General features: G+C 43.9%; 1 protein-coding gene across 2 annotated transcripts in view; it reads left to right on the forward strand.

Annotated features, from left to right (window-relative positions):
• Window positions 1–721: 721 nt before the first annotated feature.
• Window positions 722–15,911, forward strand: part of SLC25A15 (solute carrier family 25 member 15) — a 28,410-nt gene continuing 13,220 nt past the window's right edge. The window contains exons 1-2 of one of the 2 annotated variants that reach the window (XM_045977986.1): window positions 722–872; window positions 3,892–4,016. In XM_045977986.1, coding sequence (XP_045833942.1) covers window positions 3,962–4,016 — 55 coding nt within the window. In that variant the 5' untranslated portion in view covers window positions 722–872; window positions 3,892–3,961. Of the gene's footprint in view, window positions 873–3,891; window positions 4,017–4,113; window positions 4,205–15,911 lie in introns of those variants that run through there. The other variant, XM_045977987.1, reaches the window with a different exon arrangement.

Here is a 15,911-nt window from a genome sequence, read left to right on the forward strand (position 1 = left end):
AGAAATCCAAAGGCCACGACTGAGTTATATGGAGCAGCTAGCTGTCAGTAACAGACTGAGAGCTTTCCAGTTGAGTAGGTGTTAGCTCTCTGTCTTAGAGAACTGGAGAGGAGAAAATTCCTTTACTGCCCCTATGCAGGAGTCTTGGAATAGTGCTTTTTAACAAAATGCCAGAGAGCCACAGAAGTAGCCTCTAACTTATTAGGAACTGAAAGATCAGAGAAGCCTGATTTAGAGCCAGTTTTCCTCGGTGGGTGTGACCTTCTCCAATGTCATAGGCGAGGATGGACTTCCTTGCGGTAGGCAGAACAGGGAATGTTTGTTTTGTGGGTTTTTTTTTTTCCTGGCAATAAGCGAATATATTTTTCAGCACCACAACTCCCCTACTTCTGTAGTCAAATGTAAAATAGAGGCCTTGAGTCCCACACGGTTCACCAGCCCAAAGACTTCAGCGGGTCCTCCCAAGACCCCCAACCCGCGCCCTGAGTTCCAGCTGGGGTCGAGCCTCTCAGGAGTCCTCCGGGAACCTGGAGGAAGGGAAGCAACTGGGCGTGAGGGGGCAGGCTCCCTGTCCTCCAGGTCCTCCAGCTCGCGGGCTCGCGGGCCAGGGGTCCCGCGGCCTGCGCGGGTCCAGCGCGCCGCCTCAGCCGCGGACTTCCGCTTCCCCCGCGCGGGCCCCGCGCTGCCCGCCCCCCGCCGCAGGGGTGCTCCGGGCCCCCGGGGCAGTCGCCCTTTGCGCTCCCACGCGGGAGGGCGGGGCGGAGGGCCGGCCGGCTGCCGACGTGGGTGTTAAGCTGCCGCCCCGGCGGCGGAGGCAGAGCCGAGAGCCGGCGGCGGAGCCCGAGCAGCAAGCGCGGCCAACTGGCCCAGTGGTGAGCGCAGCCCCACAGCCGGCGCTCCGGGGGTGGCGGGAGGGAGCGGGGCATGAGCGGGCCTACGCGGCTGGGCTGCGCGACCTTCCCGGACAGCCGGCGGGCTTCTGGGGTGCGCAGCCCGCGCACCGTCCACGTGCCCAGGTCGTTGCGGACGCCGTGGGCTGGGGCTTGCCGGAGACTCCGGGGCTCCGCGGCCTCCTTTCCGTAGAGTCACCTGCCGGGAGGGTGTCCTCTTTGCCCCCGCGGAGTGTCATCAGGCCTCTGGGCACCGCGCCGCCCGTGCCCGGGACCGAGGAGAGGCGGTTATGAATGGGAGACTCTTGCAGCTTGTTGGGCTGGAGTGCGAGAACGTGAAAGCCATGGACGAGAAAGTTGGAAGCAGTCTCCCTCGCGGGCCCTGTGCCCCCGGGATCCGGAGCCTCGGAGCGCGAGCTCCTGGCCGGCATGTTAGTGGCCAGACTGGCGGGCATCGCAGCGCCTTGGGTCCGGCTCTAGCCCTGGGCGGGAGGGCGGCCGGGCCAGCTTGAGCCCGTGCTGCAGTCTTCTCGCCGTTGGTGTTACCTGGTGGAGCAGGCGGCCTCCGAGCTTTCTCCCAGGCGAGAAGCTCATTTCCCCCGGGAACAGAAGGCTGTGGGGCTGGCGATGTTGTGTCTCTCCTGGAGTCGGACCCGCGTGTGCCTGCAGGAGGGGTAAAGGGGCGCTAAAAGGACTCAGCTTTTCAACTGGCTCAAGACTGAGTTTTAACTTTTGCTGACCAGTCTTGCCTCCCCCAAGCCGAATGTATTTTTCAAGACTTCTTGAAGCCGCCTTCTTAAACCATACAATAATTTGAGTCAGTTGCTGAGTTAATCTGTTAGTTCCCATCAATGTTTTTTTAGTATCTTAATAATTCTATGAGTCGTTCACTTGTGGGATTTGGTGCGTTTAAGTCTGGCTTACCGGAAGGGGTTAAATTCACAGCGATGGCACATAGTAGGATCTATGCCTTTCTTATAAACTAAGAAAGAAATGTGGGCACCCCAAAAATTCAACCGATGGAGAAGCCACATGGGTTGGGCCCTGTGTGACTCTCCCCACTTGCCTCCATTTTCCCTTTAAAATGCCGGGTTCCGTGCTTGTTTTTTGCTTTTCTTTTTGATCAGGTTGGAATAGTCTGGAATTAAGTCTTGCTCGGTAGGCACAGACCCAAAAGGCAAGACTTGAGTTGAGTCCTCTGACTACTTGTATGACCTTGGAAAAGCTCTTGCTTTCTGGCCTCAGTTTTCCATTTGGAAAAGGAAGAGATTGGATTAGGACCTTCATAGCCTTCTCTAGGTACAGGATGGCCACAACCTCGTCAACTGTAGTTATTGATACTGCCTCTCCTGTCCTATCAATAACATAAAATCCATGTCTTGTCTGTTTCACTTAGTTGCTTTTTTAAGTCCAGTACTATGCTTTTGTGGTTGCTGGTTTTACAGTTGGTTTTTTTGTTTTTGGTTTTGTTTTTTTTTTTGCAAATAAAGCAAGATTCTTGGTGTCTGATCATTCACAACAGGCGTCAAGTGGTTAAAAAAGACTTCTTAGTGGATAAAATTATTTTCCACTGACGTTTAGGTCCACATTGGCATTCATTAATAACCTGGCTGGCCCACCACCCTCCAAGAGGTGGCCTGAGTGGGAGCACAAAGGTCTTTAGCGTGATGAATAAAAATTGTTCTTTGTTATTGACGGATAAGTCACTTACTTAGTTTGAAAACCACACAGGATTGGTTGCTGAATTGGTTATCTTGGTATTATGAGTTAATGAGCCACCTTTCCTTTTTTATAACAATCTGTATTTTTAAAGTCCATTTCTCTGTGATAGTTGATTTTTGTCTAACAGTAGATGAGTAGACTCTAGTTCTCCCAAACTTTTTTTTTGTTTTTTTTTTTGTTTTTTAAGCTTTTTATTTATTTATTTATTTGACAGAGGGAGAGAGATAGATCACAAGTAGGCAGAGAGGCAGGCACAGAGAGAGGGGGGAGCAGGCTCCCTGCTGAGCAGAGAGCCCGATGTGTCTCCCAAACTTTTTAAGCTCTAGCTCAAACATGCTGAAACAAGATCACTAGGAGAGAGGCCTGGTTATCTGAATATTTTACTGGTGCCCGGGTGATTCTTATCAAACAAATTTAAGACACAGTGTTGCTTCTCAAAATGTGATTGGTGACCAGTCTTTATCAGCCTCATCTGGGAGTTTGTAATGACTGGCATGGTTTCTGGTCCCACCTGAGGCCTAGCACATCAGAATCTGTAGTTTAACAAGGTCCCCAGGTGTTTTGTGTACACGGTTTTGGTTGAGAAGGTCTGGAGAGGCCTCTGATGACCATTACTAATGCTTGGTGCTGTGCTCTGTAGTTCTAAGAACAGCTGTCCCATGTGGCTATTTGTGATTGCCTTTATATTATGATAATAATTCTATTATTCACCTTTGATATGGGGGGACCTCCAGCTTAAGGGGCCAGAGGGCTCATCCTGCTGGTGGAAGATCAGGAATTCAGACCCACGCATATGTCACTTAGCAGAACGCCTAATCCATTACTTTCCAGACCTACTGTTTTGTGACCTCCTAAGAGAGACTCAGCTCAGGCTGCTGTCTGAGTTTCGAACTGAGCTTAGTTGCCTGACAGTTCCACTTAGGCCTCTGAAGAACGAGTTTGATATGGCTTGGGTGTCTGTGGTATTTGGCATTCACTTGTAAGATTTTCAGAAGGGTTGAAATGCTCCCTATGAGTGGCTATAGCTCTGATAACTCAGGGAAGGTTTTAGACTTGTGAGTTTTTCATGGGGAGATGGTGGGCGAGTAGAAGGCAGGCCAAGTGCTAAGCTGCACTGATACCTTGACTGCCTTTTTCTTTTTTCTTTCTTTTTTTTTTTTTTTGCAAAAGGGAGAACTGATCTCCCAGCTCCCAGAGGTTGAGGTCCGGGTAACCAGGCAGCAGTTCTAGAGAAAGGCTGCAGAAGCTTCACTGATGGTGAGCTCTGGTCTCCTTTCAGGGATATGAAACACCCGTCATAAGCTCCAGAGAGTTGCCTTCCACAGAGACCAGCAGAGGAGTGGGCCAACATGAAGTCCAGTCCTGCCATCCAAGCTGCCATTGACCTCACGGCGGGGGCTGCAGGTAATTCCAGGGGAAACCCATCCTCTAGTTTTCGAGTAGCTGCTACAAGAGGGATCCAATGAAGGGGTGGTGAAAATATTACTTTTGTCACTCCCAGAAGCAACATGCTTTCTCCTTGGAGGGAATCCGTGTAATGGAGGGAATCCATGGAATCGAAGTGTAATATCGTCTTCTAAGAACAGCAGAAGGTAGAGTAGTTCCCTTACAATAAAACTTTGAGTCAGGGTGCAGGGTGGGAATGTCCTCAGTTCATGGCTGGAAAACCTCACAGCTAAGAGTGGAAGTCCTTTGTCCATTGTCACACAGCTGGGACATGCAGGGGACGTGGGATATGCAGGGGACGTGGGATTTTACTCCAAGCCTGGCAGTCTTCAGAGCCTTGTAGTCCAGAATCATACTATGCCGTCTGTCCAGGGAAGTCCTACTTACTGTCCTTATTGCTGCCAAGGAAAGAAAGGAGGACACTCTTTAGAAATGTCTTTGGTAACTGAGGCTGATATTTGATGGTTTCTAAAGCCCTAAAAAGAAAAGAGATGCCCTAGGATTTGCCAGGGAAGGGTAGGCTGGGCAGGGGCTGAGCCCCAGGGCAGACTGTGGCCTCAAAAGTCACAGGGAAATAGTCCTGGGCAGTGCTTGCAACACACAGGCCACTCTTTAGAAATACCACCTTTACTCAGCCTGAGGGCAGTAATTGGAAGTGTGTGCGTGGTGACTTGGTTCTCTAGGTTCCTGTGTTATTTTAGCGCCAGAGGCATGCTGGAATGCTCCTATTTCCTAGATGAAAACCCTGGTTTACCCTTGCCCCTTACACTGATTCCCTTTTTTAAAAAAAATTTTTTTTATTAACATATAATGCATTATCAGTCCCAGGGGTACAGGGCTGTGAATCTCCAGGTTCTTACACTGACTCTTAAAAGGGCCTTAGCTCCTGAGAGTGGAGAGGCCAGAGGGGTGAGTTGCCTGTTGTCCTCTTATCCAGTGGGACCTCCCGGGTCAACAGATCAGGTGCAGCCACAGGACCACCCTCGTCATCCCATCATTCCCTTAACTGTGAAAAAGAAGTGACAGTTTAGAGAACAAAGTATTTTCTCCTGAACCAAAGGTCAATGGAGGTAGGCTAATGAGAAAGGCTATAGACAGAGCATTACAGACTGATAAGAAGTACAGGCACCAGCTCCCAGTTTAGAGACGAGAGGAGTGTCCTGGCCCAGGAGGAGGGGAAACTAAGGGTGGCCTAGGTATCCACTGGCTTCTTGCCTGCTGAAGGCCTTGGGTCACTCCCATACCAGCTGCAGCTGGTAACCCATGGTCCAACCAATGGCCCCATGTACCACTCCCACCCCCATGCCAACCCCCAGGCCACATTGGGATGACCTTGACCATGGGAATGGTGGACCCATTTGCCTGCCTCTGGCACCCTCTTAACGGTCCTGCAAATGCGCTGGGCTCAGTTTTTGTCTCTACCATAGGATTGTATTTAACCACAGGGGAGATTCTCAGCTTTTGGAATTAAATGTCTGTCAGTCAGTCTGCCAAAGACATAGAAACTGTTGTGATAGAATTTTCTTTTTCCTGGAAAGGCATTTCTGTGTGGACAGGTATTTGGGTGCGACTTAGGTGCTTTACAGTAAATTTTAAAGCTACAGATTGCAGTTGTATTGTTGGGAGTCTGGTGTATAAGGCATTTGGGGGCATGCTTTTTTAAAATATTACCATGTTTTGGGCCCGTCTACATATGGCATTTAATTCTCCTCCTGATAACTAGTCAGGATTCCTTCCTGCCCTGGTCTCAGAGGGTCGCCACTCACTGATGTAGCATGGCCCTGTAGCGTCTGACTTTGGGGGCCAACAGGCTCCTTGGCAGGGGTCCGTGCCAGGTGGACCTGGCAGGTGAGGGGTGAGAGGTGAGGGACTCCTTGGCTGGCAGGGGAGGCTTGTGTTAGTGACCTGAGAACTTCTACTGGGAGGGTGCATGGCATGCAAACAGGAAGCCATAGCCCCACTTCGGATGGGTGGCAGTCTCCCAGTGTGGAGCTAGGAGACTGCAGAGACCTTTGGCTCTAATGCTTACTGTATAGTATAAAGGACACCCTGAGAGGCCGAATGCATTTGCCCATGACTGTGCAGCTCGATGGTGTCCAGACAGGGCTAGGACGTTGGTTCCTTGGTTCCTTGACTGGTGCTGTTGTTGTCTTTGTTTTAAAACTCCATAATGGGCAACAGCACTCCTAGGGGTGGAGGTTAATCTCAAGCCTCTGCTGCCAGCTGTCTGGATTGGGACACTGGGCCATCGTGGACTGAGGTGATCTCAGAGTAGTATACACATGTTCTTTTCCGTGTCCCTCCTTTTCTTTGAAATAGACCTCCCCCATCCAGCAGGTTTTTGGTCCAGTTCATCTGCTATAAAATGCTGGGAAGCTGGCACTGCCTGTCTGCTAGTGCAGGAGAAATTCCAGAAATTCCAAGCAGCTAGGATGGGGGAGGATTTGAAGAAGATAGGTCATTGTATAATGTTGAAATGAGGCAGTGTGGAGCTCAAAAGTTAAATTCCTTCATGAGGAACCTTGGTCTCCCTTTAAAATACAGTAGGTTTTTTTTTTCTTTCTTTCTTTTTTTTTAAATACAGTAGTTTTTTTGACAAGTATAACCTGCTCCCTGCTTTGACTTTGTGGCTGTATGTCTTAACTAGCTTAGCTTCTCAATGTGACCTAGACCATCGACGTTTATCCTCTCATGCCAAAATTCATGATTCTCTTGGCCATCTGGATGTCTTCTTTGGAAAAATGTCTATTCAGGTCATCTGCCCATTTTCAAATCAGAATGTTTAGGTATTTGTTGTTATTGTTGTTGTTTTTTGGTTTTGACTTACAGAAGTTCCTTATATATTTTGAATAGTAACCCCTGGTCAGATGCATCATTTGCAAATATCGTCTCCTGATGCATCATTTGGAAATCTCCCCTCCCATTCAGTAGGTTGTCTTTGTTTTGTTGATGGTTTCATTCACTATGCAGAAGCGCATTATTTTAGTGTAGTCCCAATAGTTTGCTTTTGTTTCCCTCACTTGAGGAGACCTATCTAGAAAAACGTTGCTAGGCCAGAGTCAGAAGTCTTACTGCCTATGTTTTCTTCTGGCAGTTTTATGGTTTCAGATCTCACCTTTAGGTCTTCAATCCATTTTGAGTTTATTTTTGTGTATGGTGAAAAAAAGTTTCATTCTTTTGCATGTAGCTGTCCAGTTTTCCCAATACCATTTATAGAGGAGACTGTCTTTTCCACCATTGCATATGGCTGCGTCTTCTGTTGTGGAATAATTGGCCCTGTAAGTGTGGGTTTATTTCTGAAACTTTTTATTTTTTTATTTTTAAGATTTTATTTATTTATTTGACAGACAGAGATCACAAGTAGGCAGAGAGGTAGGCAGAGAGAGAGGGGAGCATGCTCCCCGCAGAACAGAGAGCCCAATGCGGGGCTTGACCCCAGGACCCTGGGATCATGACCTGAACCAAAGGCAGAGGCTTAACCCACTGAGCCACCCAGGCACCCCTGAAACTTTTTTTTTTAAAGATTTTATTTATTTGACAGAGAGAGAGACCACAAGCAGAGTGGAGTGGCAGGCAGAACGAGAGGGAGAAGCAGGCTCCCCACAGAACAGAGGAAGCCTGATATGGGATTGGATCCCAGGACCCCGGGACCATAATCTGAGCTGAAGGCAATCACCCAACCAACTGAGACACCCAGGTGCCCAGTGTGAGTTTATTTCTGGGCCTCTATTCTGTTCTTTTGATCTATGTGTCTCTTTCTGTGGCATTGCTGTACTGTTTGGATTACTACTGTTTTGTAGTATTTTTTTTTTTTTTTGGAAGGAAAAGGTTTAATATAAAGATTCAAGATTCACATCAATATAAATGATAAAGTTACCTTTCTCTTGATAAGAGCTCAACTTTTGCCTTTCTCGTTTTGACATTTCTTGCCATCTTTTTTCCTGTGTTTTTCTGTTACTTTCACCCCATCTCTTCCTGTCTATGGTCATATTGACGGATTCCCTCCCTCTTCCCAGTAGTTTTCACTTGATCTTTAGCAAAAGGCCAAGAGGTGATCCCCGGTAGTTTAGAAACTATACTTCTATGTAAGCTACAATGATTAAATTCATTTTAACACACTCTTTAACTTTACCAGCATCTAGGTAGTATCTGTAACCTTCTTTTCCTATATTCCCCAAGTGCACTGTTAGCTGTTCATCTTCCTGAGTAGAAATGTGGCATTTTTTTTCCTGTTTTCCTTTTTTGATGTGGGAGAAAGATAATCTACCTTGTGTGTATGTGTTTATAGTCACCCTAGCTTGCTAAAGTATATCCTCCAGTGATTCTTTCAAAGAGGGTATGCAAGAAACAAACTGCGAATTTTTTAATACCAAAAAATGTCTTTGTTTTACCTTCAAAATAAAATGCCACTTTGGCTGGATGCAGGATTCTAGGTTTGAAGGTTTTTCCCTGCAGAAATTTTATGTTACTGCCCCATTTACTTCTAGCGTCCGGAGTGTCCAGTAAGTCTGCTGTCAGTCTGATTCTTGTTCCTTTGTAGGTTCACGCTCCTCTTTCTGCAAGACGTTATGATTTTTTTTATCCTTGGAATTCCCAGATTTCTAGGAGTCTCTTTTCATCAATCTTACTGAGTACTTGGTAAGCAGTGACAGTCTCAAGACTTGAATTTTTCTTGGCACCTGGGTGGCTCAGTTGGTTAAGCAACTGCCTTTGGCTCAAGTCATGATCTTGGAGTCCTGGGATCAAGTCCCACATCCAGCTCCCTGCTCAGAGGGGGGTCTGCTTCTCCCTCTGACCCTCCCCCCTCTCATGCACTCTCTCTCTCTCATAAATAAATAAAATCTTAGAAAAAAAACTTGAATCTTTCTTTAGCTCTGGGAAGTTTTCTTCAATTATTAATTATTTCCTCTGCTCCATTCCCTTTATTATCCTTTTCTGGAATTCCTGTCAAATGGATGTTGGAGCTTCTGGATCTCTCCTCTATCTCTGGATCTTTTTTTATTATCTGTTTGGCCATTTGCATTGTAACCTTAGAACGTTCTTCAGGTCGATCTTCTAGATCATTCCTTGTCTCTTCAAGTATTCTCTTCTGCTATACAGAGCATCTATGGAGTTCTTTATTTCCAAGACATCTAGATGATAATTTTTTACTATTTCTAATCTCCTCTTTTATCTCTTTGAAGTTATTAATTCCACTTCTTCTCAAATTTTCTTCTCATATTATCTGTTTCTTTAGGTGTTGGCATCTTTGTTTGCAGAGTTTTGTGTCTGTTTTTCTTCAGACTATGGTGATTCCTGATGGAGTACTCAAATTTGTACATAAATGCCTATTCTGCTTTCCAGAACTTCTCTCTAGTGACTTTGAGGGAGAGGCCCAACACAAGGTTAGACAGACTGTCCCAATTCCTTGGTATATGAGCATATCTGTTTCCTCCTTTTTCTGGGGTTTTGGTTCCATCCAAGGTTTCACCAATTTTCATCTGAGTCCCAAGCCACATAATTTTAGGCAATTTCTTTAAGTCCATTTGAGGCCTCTCTTTTCTCAGTCTAGAAGGCAAGTCTTTACATGTTCTACCTCAGAGTCCTCTCCTTCGTCCCACGATAAAACTACTTCCATTTTCTACCCTGAACTTTCTTCCTCCTCTGGCTCAGAATCTTCTACTTCTTTAGTTACAATAATCTCCAAGGCATCTTTGGTCATTTCCTCAACTCCATGCTTCATATTTACCGCAGTGTGTCATTGGAAGATTGAATCCTTTCCTCACATAACTCCAAAGCTGCCTCTTCTCCCTTCTTCCCAGCCTTCAAGCCTCCTGCCTCCATCCTCCGCCAGCCTCCTGCCTCCCTCCTCTTCTAACTCTGAGCCGTCTTCCTCTCGAGGGTTTGTTTTTCCTCCCACTCTGAAGATCCTTCCTCCTGAGTCTCTAAGTTCTTCACCTTCTCTGGCTCAGCAACCTTTACCTCTTGAACAAATAGCTCAAGCCATCACCAGTTTCCTCCCCAGTTCCATGCTTTGAGTTTACTCGTTTTATCTACTTTTTCTTGAATATATCTTCCTCCTTTCTTTTTTCGTTTTGTGGGAGTGTACCTTTCAGTAATTCTTTCATAAATGATTTCTGGCTGGTAAATTTGATGAAGCTTTACATATCTGGAAAGGTCCTTCACCACCCTTAAGGCTTAAATGCTCATTTAACTGGATATAGAATTTAAATTCAAAATCACTTTCCCTGAGAATGTTGAACACATTAACTCCATTGCTTACTAATATTCAGGGTTGCTGACGAAAAGCCTGCTGCCAATGCAAGACTTGCTCCTTCATCTTCTCTGGAGGTTTGTAGAATATTCGCTTTATTCTTTAAATTGAGAGGGATTTTTTCCCTATCTTTGCTTTGACCAGTTCGTCCTCTGCAATGTCTCTGTTCTCTCCTGTTATTTCTGCAGGATGCTCTGTCTCTGCGTCCATCAACTGTATTGCTTATGGCCTCTTCCCCACTTCCCATGACTTTGTGTTTTTGTGATTCCTCATGGGATAATTCCTTACCTTGGTTTGTCTTGTATGCCTTAGCTTCATCTAATTTGCTAGTTACTTCTTTTCTTCTAAAAATCAAATTTTCAGTATCCTCAACTATTTTAGAGTGTGCTTCTTCTATTTTCTTAATCCTGTTTTTTATGTGACTATATCTTTTATTTGTTACTACTCCTTTTTGGTACTAGAATTCCTTGGATTTTTCATTCTAAAATTTCCTTCAGGTCATATTTTAAAAAGGATTTTAAGTTATTTACTTGAAAAAGAGAATGAGCACAAGTGTGAGTGCAAACAGTGGGGGGAGAGGTAAGAGGGGCAGATAGAGAGAGGGAGAAGCAGGCTCTCTGCCGAGCAGGGAGTCCGATGTGGGGTTGGATCCCAGGACCCTGAGGTCATGACCTGAGCTGAAGGCAGACGCTTAACTGAGTCACCCAGGCACCCCTCCTTCAGGTCATTTTTAAGAAATTTTCTTATCTTTTCAACCACTAAGTCCAGGTTTTCCATCAAGCCTTTTAACTTCATCATGATAACTACTGATGTGTCTCTGCATTTTCAGTCTAATACCTGAGCCATCTTCTGGTCATTTTCTGTCAACCAAATTCTTTCCCCATGGTGATATTTTCCTATTGCTTTGTGAAAGTCTAGTAATTCCTTCCTTCCTTCCTTCCTTCCTTCCTTTCTCTCAAGATTTTACTTTTAAGTAATATGTTTACCCAATGTAGGGCTCGAACTCACAACCCTGGGATCCAGAGTTGCATGCTCTTCTGACAGCCAACCAGGCATGCCAAGTCTAGCAATTTCTGACTGTACATGAGACATTGTTGATATGTATTCAAAACAGAAGTATTTTATTTTTCTGAAGAGTAATTTTTGTTTTTTCAGGCCCGCTAAACTCTCCCAAACTAAAAAATCTTAAAAATATCTATATGTATCTATATACATCTATATATACATATCATCCAGTGAGGGTCTTCGCCTAGAAGGAAGTTATCTGCAGGGCAGGATTTGGTCTTCCGCACAGCTGTGTCTCAGTGCCTTGACAAGGGATCCAGCCTGAGGACACGGACACACACACACACACACACACACACACACACACAAACACGGGTGCGCGTGCCAAGGGCTTTGTAGTATATCTAGAAATCTGGGATTGCAGTACCTCCATTTTTGTTCTTCTTTCTCAAGATTGCTTCGGCTACTCAAGAACATTTGTGCTTCCATACAAATTTTAGGGTTATTTGTTCTGGTTCTTTGAAAAATGCTGGTGGTATTTTGGTAGGGATTGCATTGAATCCATTGATTTCCTTTGGGTAACATGGACATTTTAACAATGTTTGTTCTTCCAATTCATAATCATGGTACAATGTTCCATTTGTGTTGTCTTCAATCTCTTTCTCATTGCTGTATAAGTTGCAGAGAACAGGTCTTTTACCTCCTTGGTTAAGTTTATTCCTAAGTCTTTTATTCTTTTTGTTGCAATTATAAATGGGATTGTCTTCTTAATTTCTTTTTCTGCTACTTTGTTATTAGTGTAAAAGAAATGCAGCAGATTTCTGTATATTTTTGTATCCTGCAAATTACTTCATTTATCAGTATTTTTTTATTTGATAGAGACACACGGCAAGAGAAGGAACACAGCAGGGGAATGGGAGGGGAAGAAGCAGGCTTCCCTCGGAGCAGGGAGCCTGATACGGGGCTCCATCCCAGGACCCTGGGGTCATGACCTGAGCCCACGGCAGATGCTTAATGACTGAGGCATCCAGACACCCTCTTCATTTATCAGTTCTAATAGTTTTTTGTGTGTGTGTGTGAAGTCTTTAAAGTTTTCTTTATTTAAAGTAGACTCCATGTCCACTGCGGTGCACAATGGGGTGCTTGAATTCATGACCATGAGAGTAAGACCTGAGCTGATATCGAGAGTTGGATGCTTAACCAGCTGAGCCACCCAGGTGCCCCTAAGGTTTTCTATATGTACTGTCATGTCCTGTGCAGATAGTGATAGCAGCACAACTTCTTCCTTACCAATTTGAATGCCTTGTATTTCTCGTGTGATTGCTGTGGCTAGGACTTCTAGTACCATGTCAAATAAGTGGTGAATATGGACATCTCTGTCTTGTCTCTAATCATTGAGGAAAAACTGTCAGCTTTTCACCATTGAGTGTGATGTTAGCTGTGGGTTTATTATGCTGAGGTGTGTTCCCTCTAAACCTACTCTGCTGAAATCCATCCATTTCATGTTGTACTTGGTCAAATGCTTCTCTGTATATGAGATGATCATATGGCTTTTATCCTCTTGCTAATTGGTGCATTCCAATGATCGATTTAAGAATATTGAAACCACCCTTGCGTCCCTGGAATAAAGCCTGCTTGATCTTGCTGAAGGATTTTTTTTTCCTGTATTGTTGAATGCCATTTGCTGTTATTTTATTGAGGGGGATTTTTGCAACTGTGTTCATCAGAGACATTAGTTTGTAATTTTTTTGGTACTATCTTTGCTTTTGAGGTCAGGGTAGTGCTGGCCTCCTAGAATGAATTTGGAAGTTTTCTATTTTTTTTGGAATGGTTTTTGAAGGATAGGTATTAACTCTCCTTTGTGTTTGATAGAATTCACCTGTGAATCCATCTAGTCCAATATTGTTTGTTGGGAGGTTTCTGTTTTGTTTTGTTTTTTGATTACTGATTCAATGTCATTACTAGTAAGTGGTCTGTTCAAATTTTTTTCTTTTACTTTTTTATTTCCTTTAGATTTTATCTATTTACTTAGCATAAGCAAGGGAATCAGCAGACAGAGGGAGAAGGAGAAGCAGTCTCCCCACTGAGCAGGGAGCCCAATGAGGGGCTTGACCCAAGACCCTGGGATCATGACCTGAGCTATCCAGGTGCCTCTCTGTTAAAATTTTCTACTTGTGATTCTAGATGTTTCTGGGCATTTATCCATTGCATTTCTTGGAGGTTGTCTAATTTGTCGGCCTGTAATTTTTCATAATCTTAAAATCCTTTGTATTTTTGTGATGTCCGTTTTCTTTTCCGTTCTTTTTAAAAAATCTTTTATGGTTTTTTGTCTTTCATTTGTCTGTTCTGATCTTTATTTCCTTCTATTTTTGGGCTTTGCTTGTTCTTCTAGCTCTTTTCAGTATATGCAATTGAGATTTTCCTCATTTCTTAAGTTAGGCCTATATTGCTGTAAATTTTCCTCCTAGAATTACTTTTGCTATATCTCCAAGATTTTGGGCCATTGTGTTTTCATTATCGTTTGTCTCCATGCATTTTTTTCATTTCCCCTTTGATTTCTTGGTTTACCCATTCAGTGTTTAGTAGCATCTTATTTAAATTCCATGTATTTATGTTCTTTATGGTTTTTTTTTTTAATCTTGTGATTGATTTCTAGTTTCATACTGTTGTGGTAAAAAAGAAGCTTGATATGATTTCAGTATTGTTATATCAAATGAGATTTATTTTGTGGCCTAACATGTGATATATTCTGGAGAATGTTCCATGTGCATTTGACATGAATGTGTATTCTGTTTCTGGGTGGAATGTTCTATATGTATCTGTTATGTACATCTGGTCTAAAGTATTGTTCAAAGCCACTGTTTCCTTGTTAATTTTCTGTCTGGGTGACCTATTGATGTATGCAGGGCATTAAAGTCCCTTACTGTATTTACTGTCAATTTATCCCTTTGTGTTTGTTAATTGCTTTCTGTACTTAGGTTTCCTATATTGGTACAGAGATATTTGTAATATCCTCTTGTTTTCTGGTTGGATTGATCCCTTTATCAGTATGTAGTACTCTTCCTTGTCTCTTGCTACAGTGTTTTAGTCTATTTTATGTAAGTATTGCCACTCCAGCTTTTTTTTTTTTTCCTTTGCATGTTAAATGTTTTTCCAGCCCTTCACTTTCAGTGTATGTGAGTTTAGGTCTGAAGGGAGTCTCTTGTAGGCAGCATATAGATAGGTTTTGCTTTTGCTTTTTTTTTTTTTTAATCCAGTCACTCTGTCCTTTCTTTTTCCCTTTCCTTTGCTTCCTTCCCTCCTTTCTCTTTCTTTCTCTCTTTCTCTTTCTCTTTCTGTCTTTCTTTCTGTTTCTCTTTCTCTCTCTCTTCTTTCTCTTTCTCTCTCTCTTTCTCTCTTCCTCTCCTCTCTCTCTCTTTCTTTCTCTTTCTCTCTGTCTTGTAAATGCCATGCCCAATGTGGGGCTTGAACTCATGAGCCCTAGATCAAGGGTTGCATTTTCTACTGACTGAGCCCCCCATTCCTTTATCTTTTGATTGGAGCATTTAATCCATCAAGGGCTTTTTACGATTGGAACATTTTGAAAATGATAAGCCTCCCTGTGCAATTAAACAGAACATTTATCAAGTGCCTCCATTGGGTTTGAGGGTCTCCATTTTTGCATGGGTGGACAAGGTGGTCCTGGACCTTCTGGTGAAGGGTCTGCTGCTTGGTCTCCCCATTTTCACCACCGACGACATCCCTGCCAGGTTAGATTTCCTTACCACCTTGTTATTTGCTGACTCAACTATTTTAAGCATAGAAAACCCACAACACTGGCCCTGGTAAAGTATAGAGTGCACCATGGTCTGAGCCCCTCTCCTGCAGGGCCTTTTGGGACACCTATGCAAGAATGCAGAACTATTTCCATTTTTTAGTCAAGGAGAATGACATGATCAGAGGTCTGTGCTTTGAGCAAGTGGAGAAATATTCCTCTAAGTTATTCATAGCTTCTGGGATACTTGATGGGTATCTGAGGACCTGCTAGGTCTCAGTGGCTGGTGCTGGTGTTCCGAATCGTCATCACCCACTTAAGGGGGGACTGGACAGTATCGTTTGTGGTAAATTACATGGGAGCCAGTTACCTCCATAGATGAGAGGAGGGAATTGTAGTTAGCATTTGAGCATGCACTAGCCTCCCACCTTCTCACTGCTGGAACTGTAACTATTACAGAGATGCAACAAGTCCGTGTATTAGCGGCCTGTGATGTCCGAACTGTTGAAGATGATTGGGTTAAGCTATGGAAAGGTTCCAGTTAAAATTGCAGTGCTCTGAATGAAGTGGTTTATTCAGTTTATCTGCATCTAGGTTACCTAAATTATGTACCCTCTTTAAAAATGCTGACATTCACCTCTTCTTTTGGAATAATTATTTTTATATAATTAGGGTCCTATTTTATTCCTAGAAGTACCTGAGAGAGAATAACTATAATTTTAGTAGCATCTTATTGAAAAATGTTCCACTAATTCAGAACTGAAGATAATTTGGCAAGACAGAGTGGAAATGTATCATTCCTCTCCTAGAAGAAGTGATCTCTCCTAGAAGAATGTAGGGA

The sequence above is a fragment of the Meles meles genome, chromosome 14 (assembly GCF_922984935.1).
Source record: "Meles meles chromosome 14, mMelMel3.1 paternal haplotype, whole genome shotgun sequence".
NCBI lineage: Eukaryota > Metazoa > Chordata > Mammalia > Carnivora > Mustelidae > Meles > Meles meles.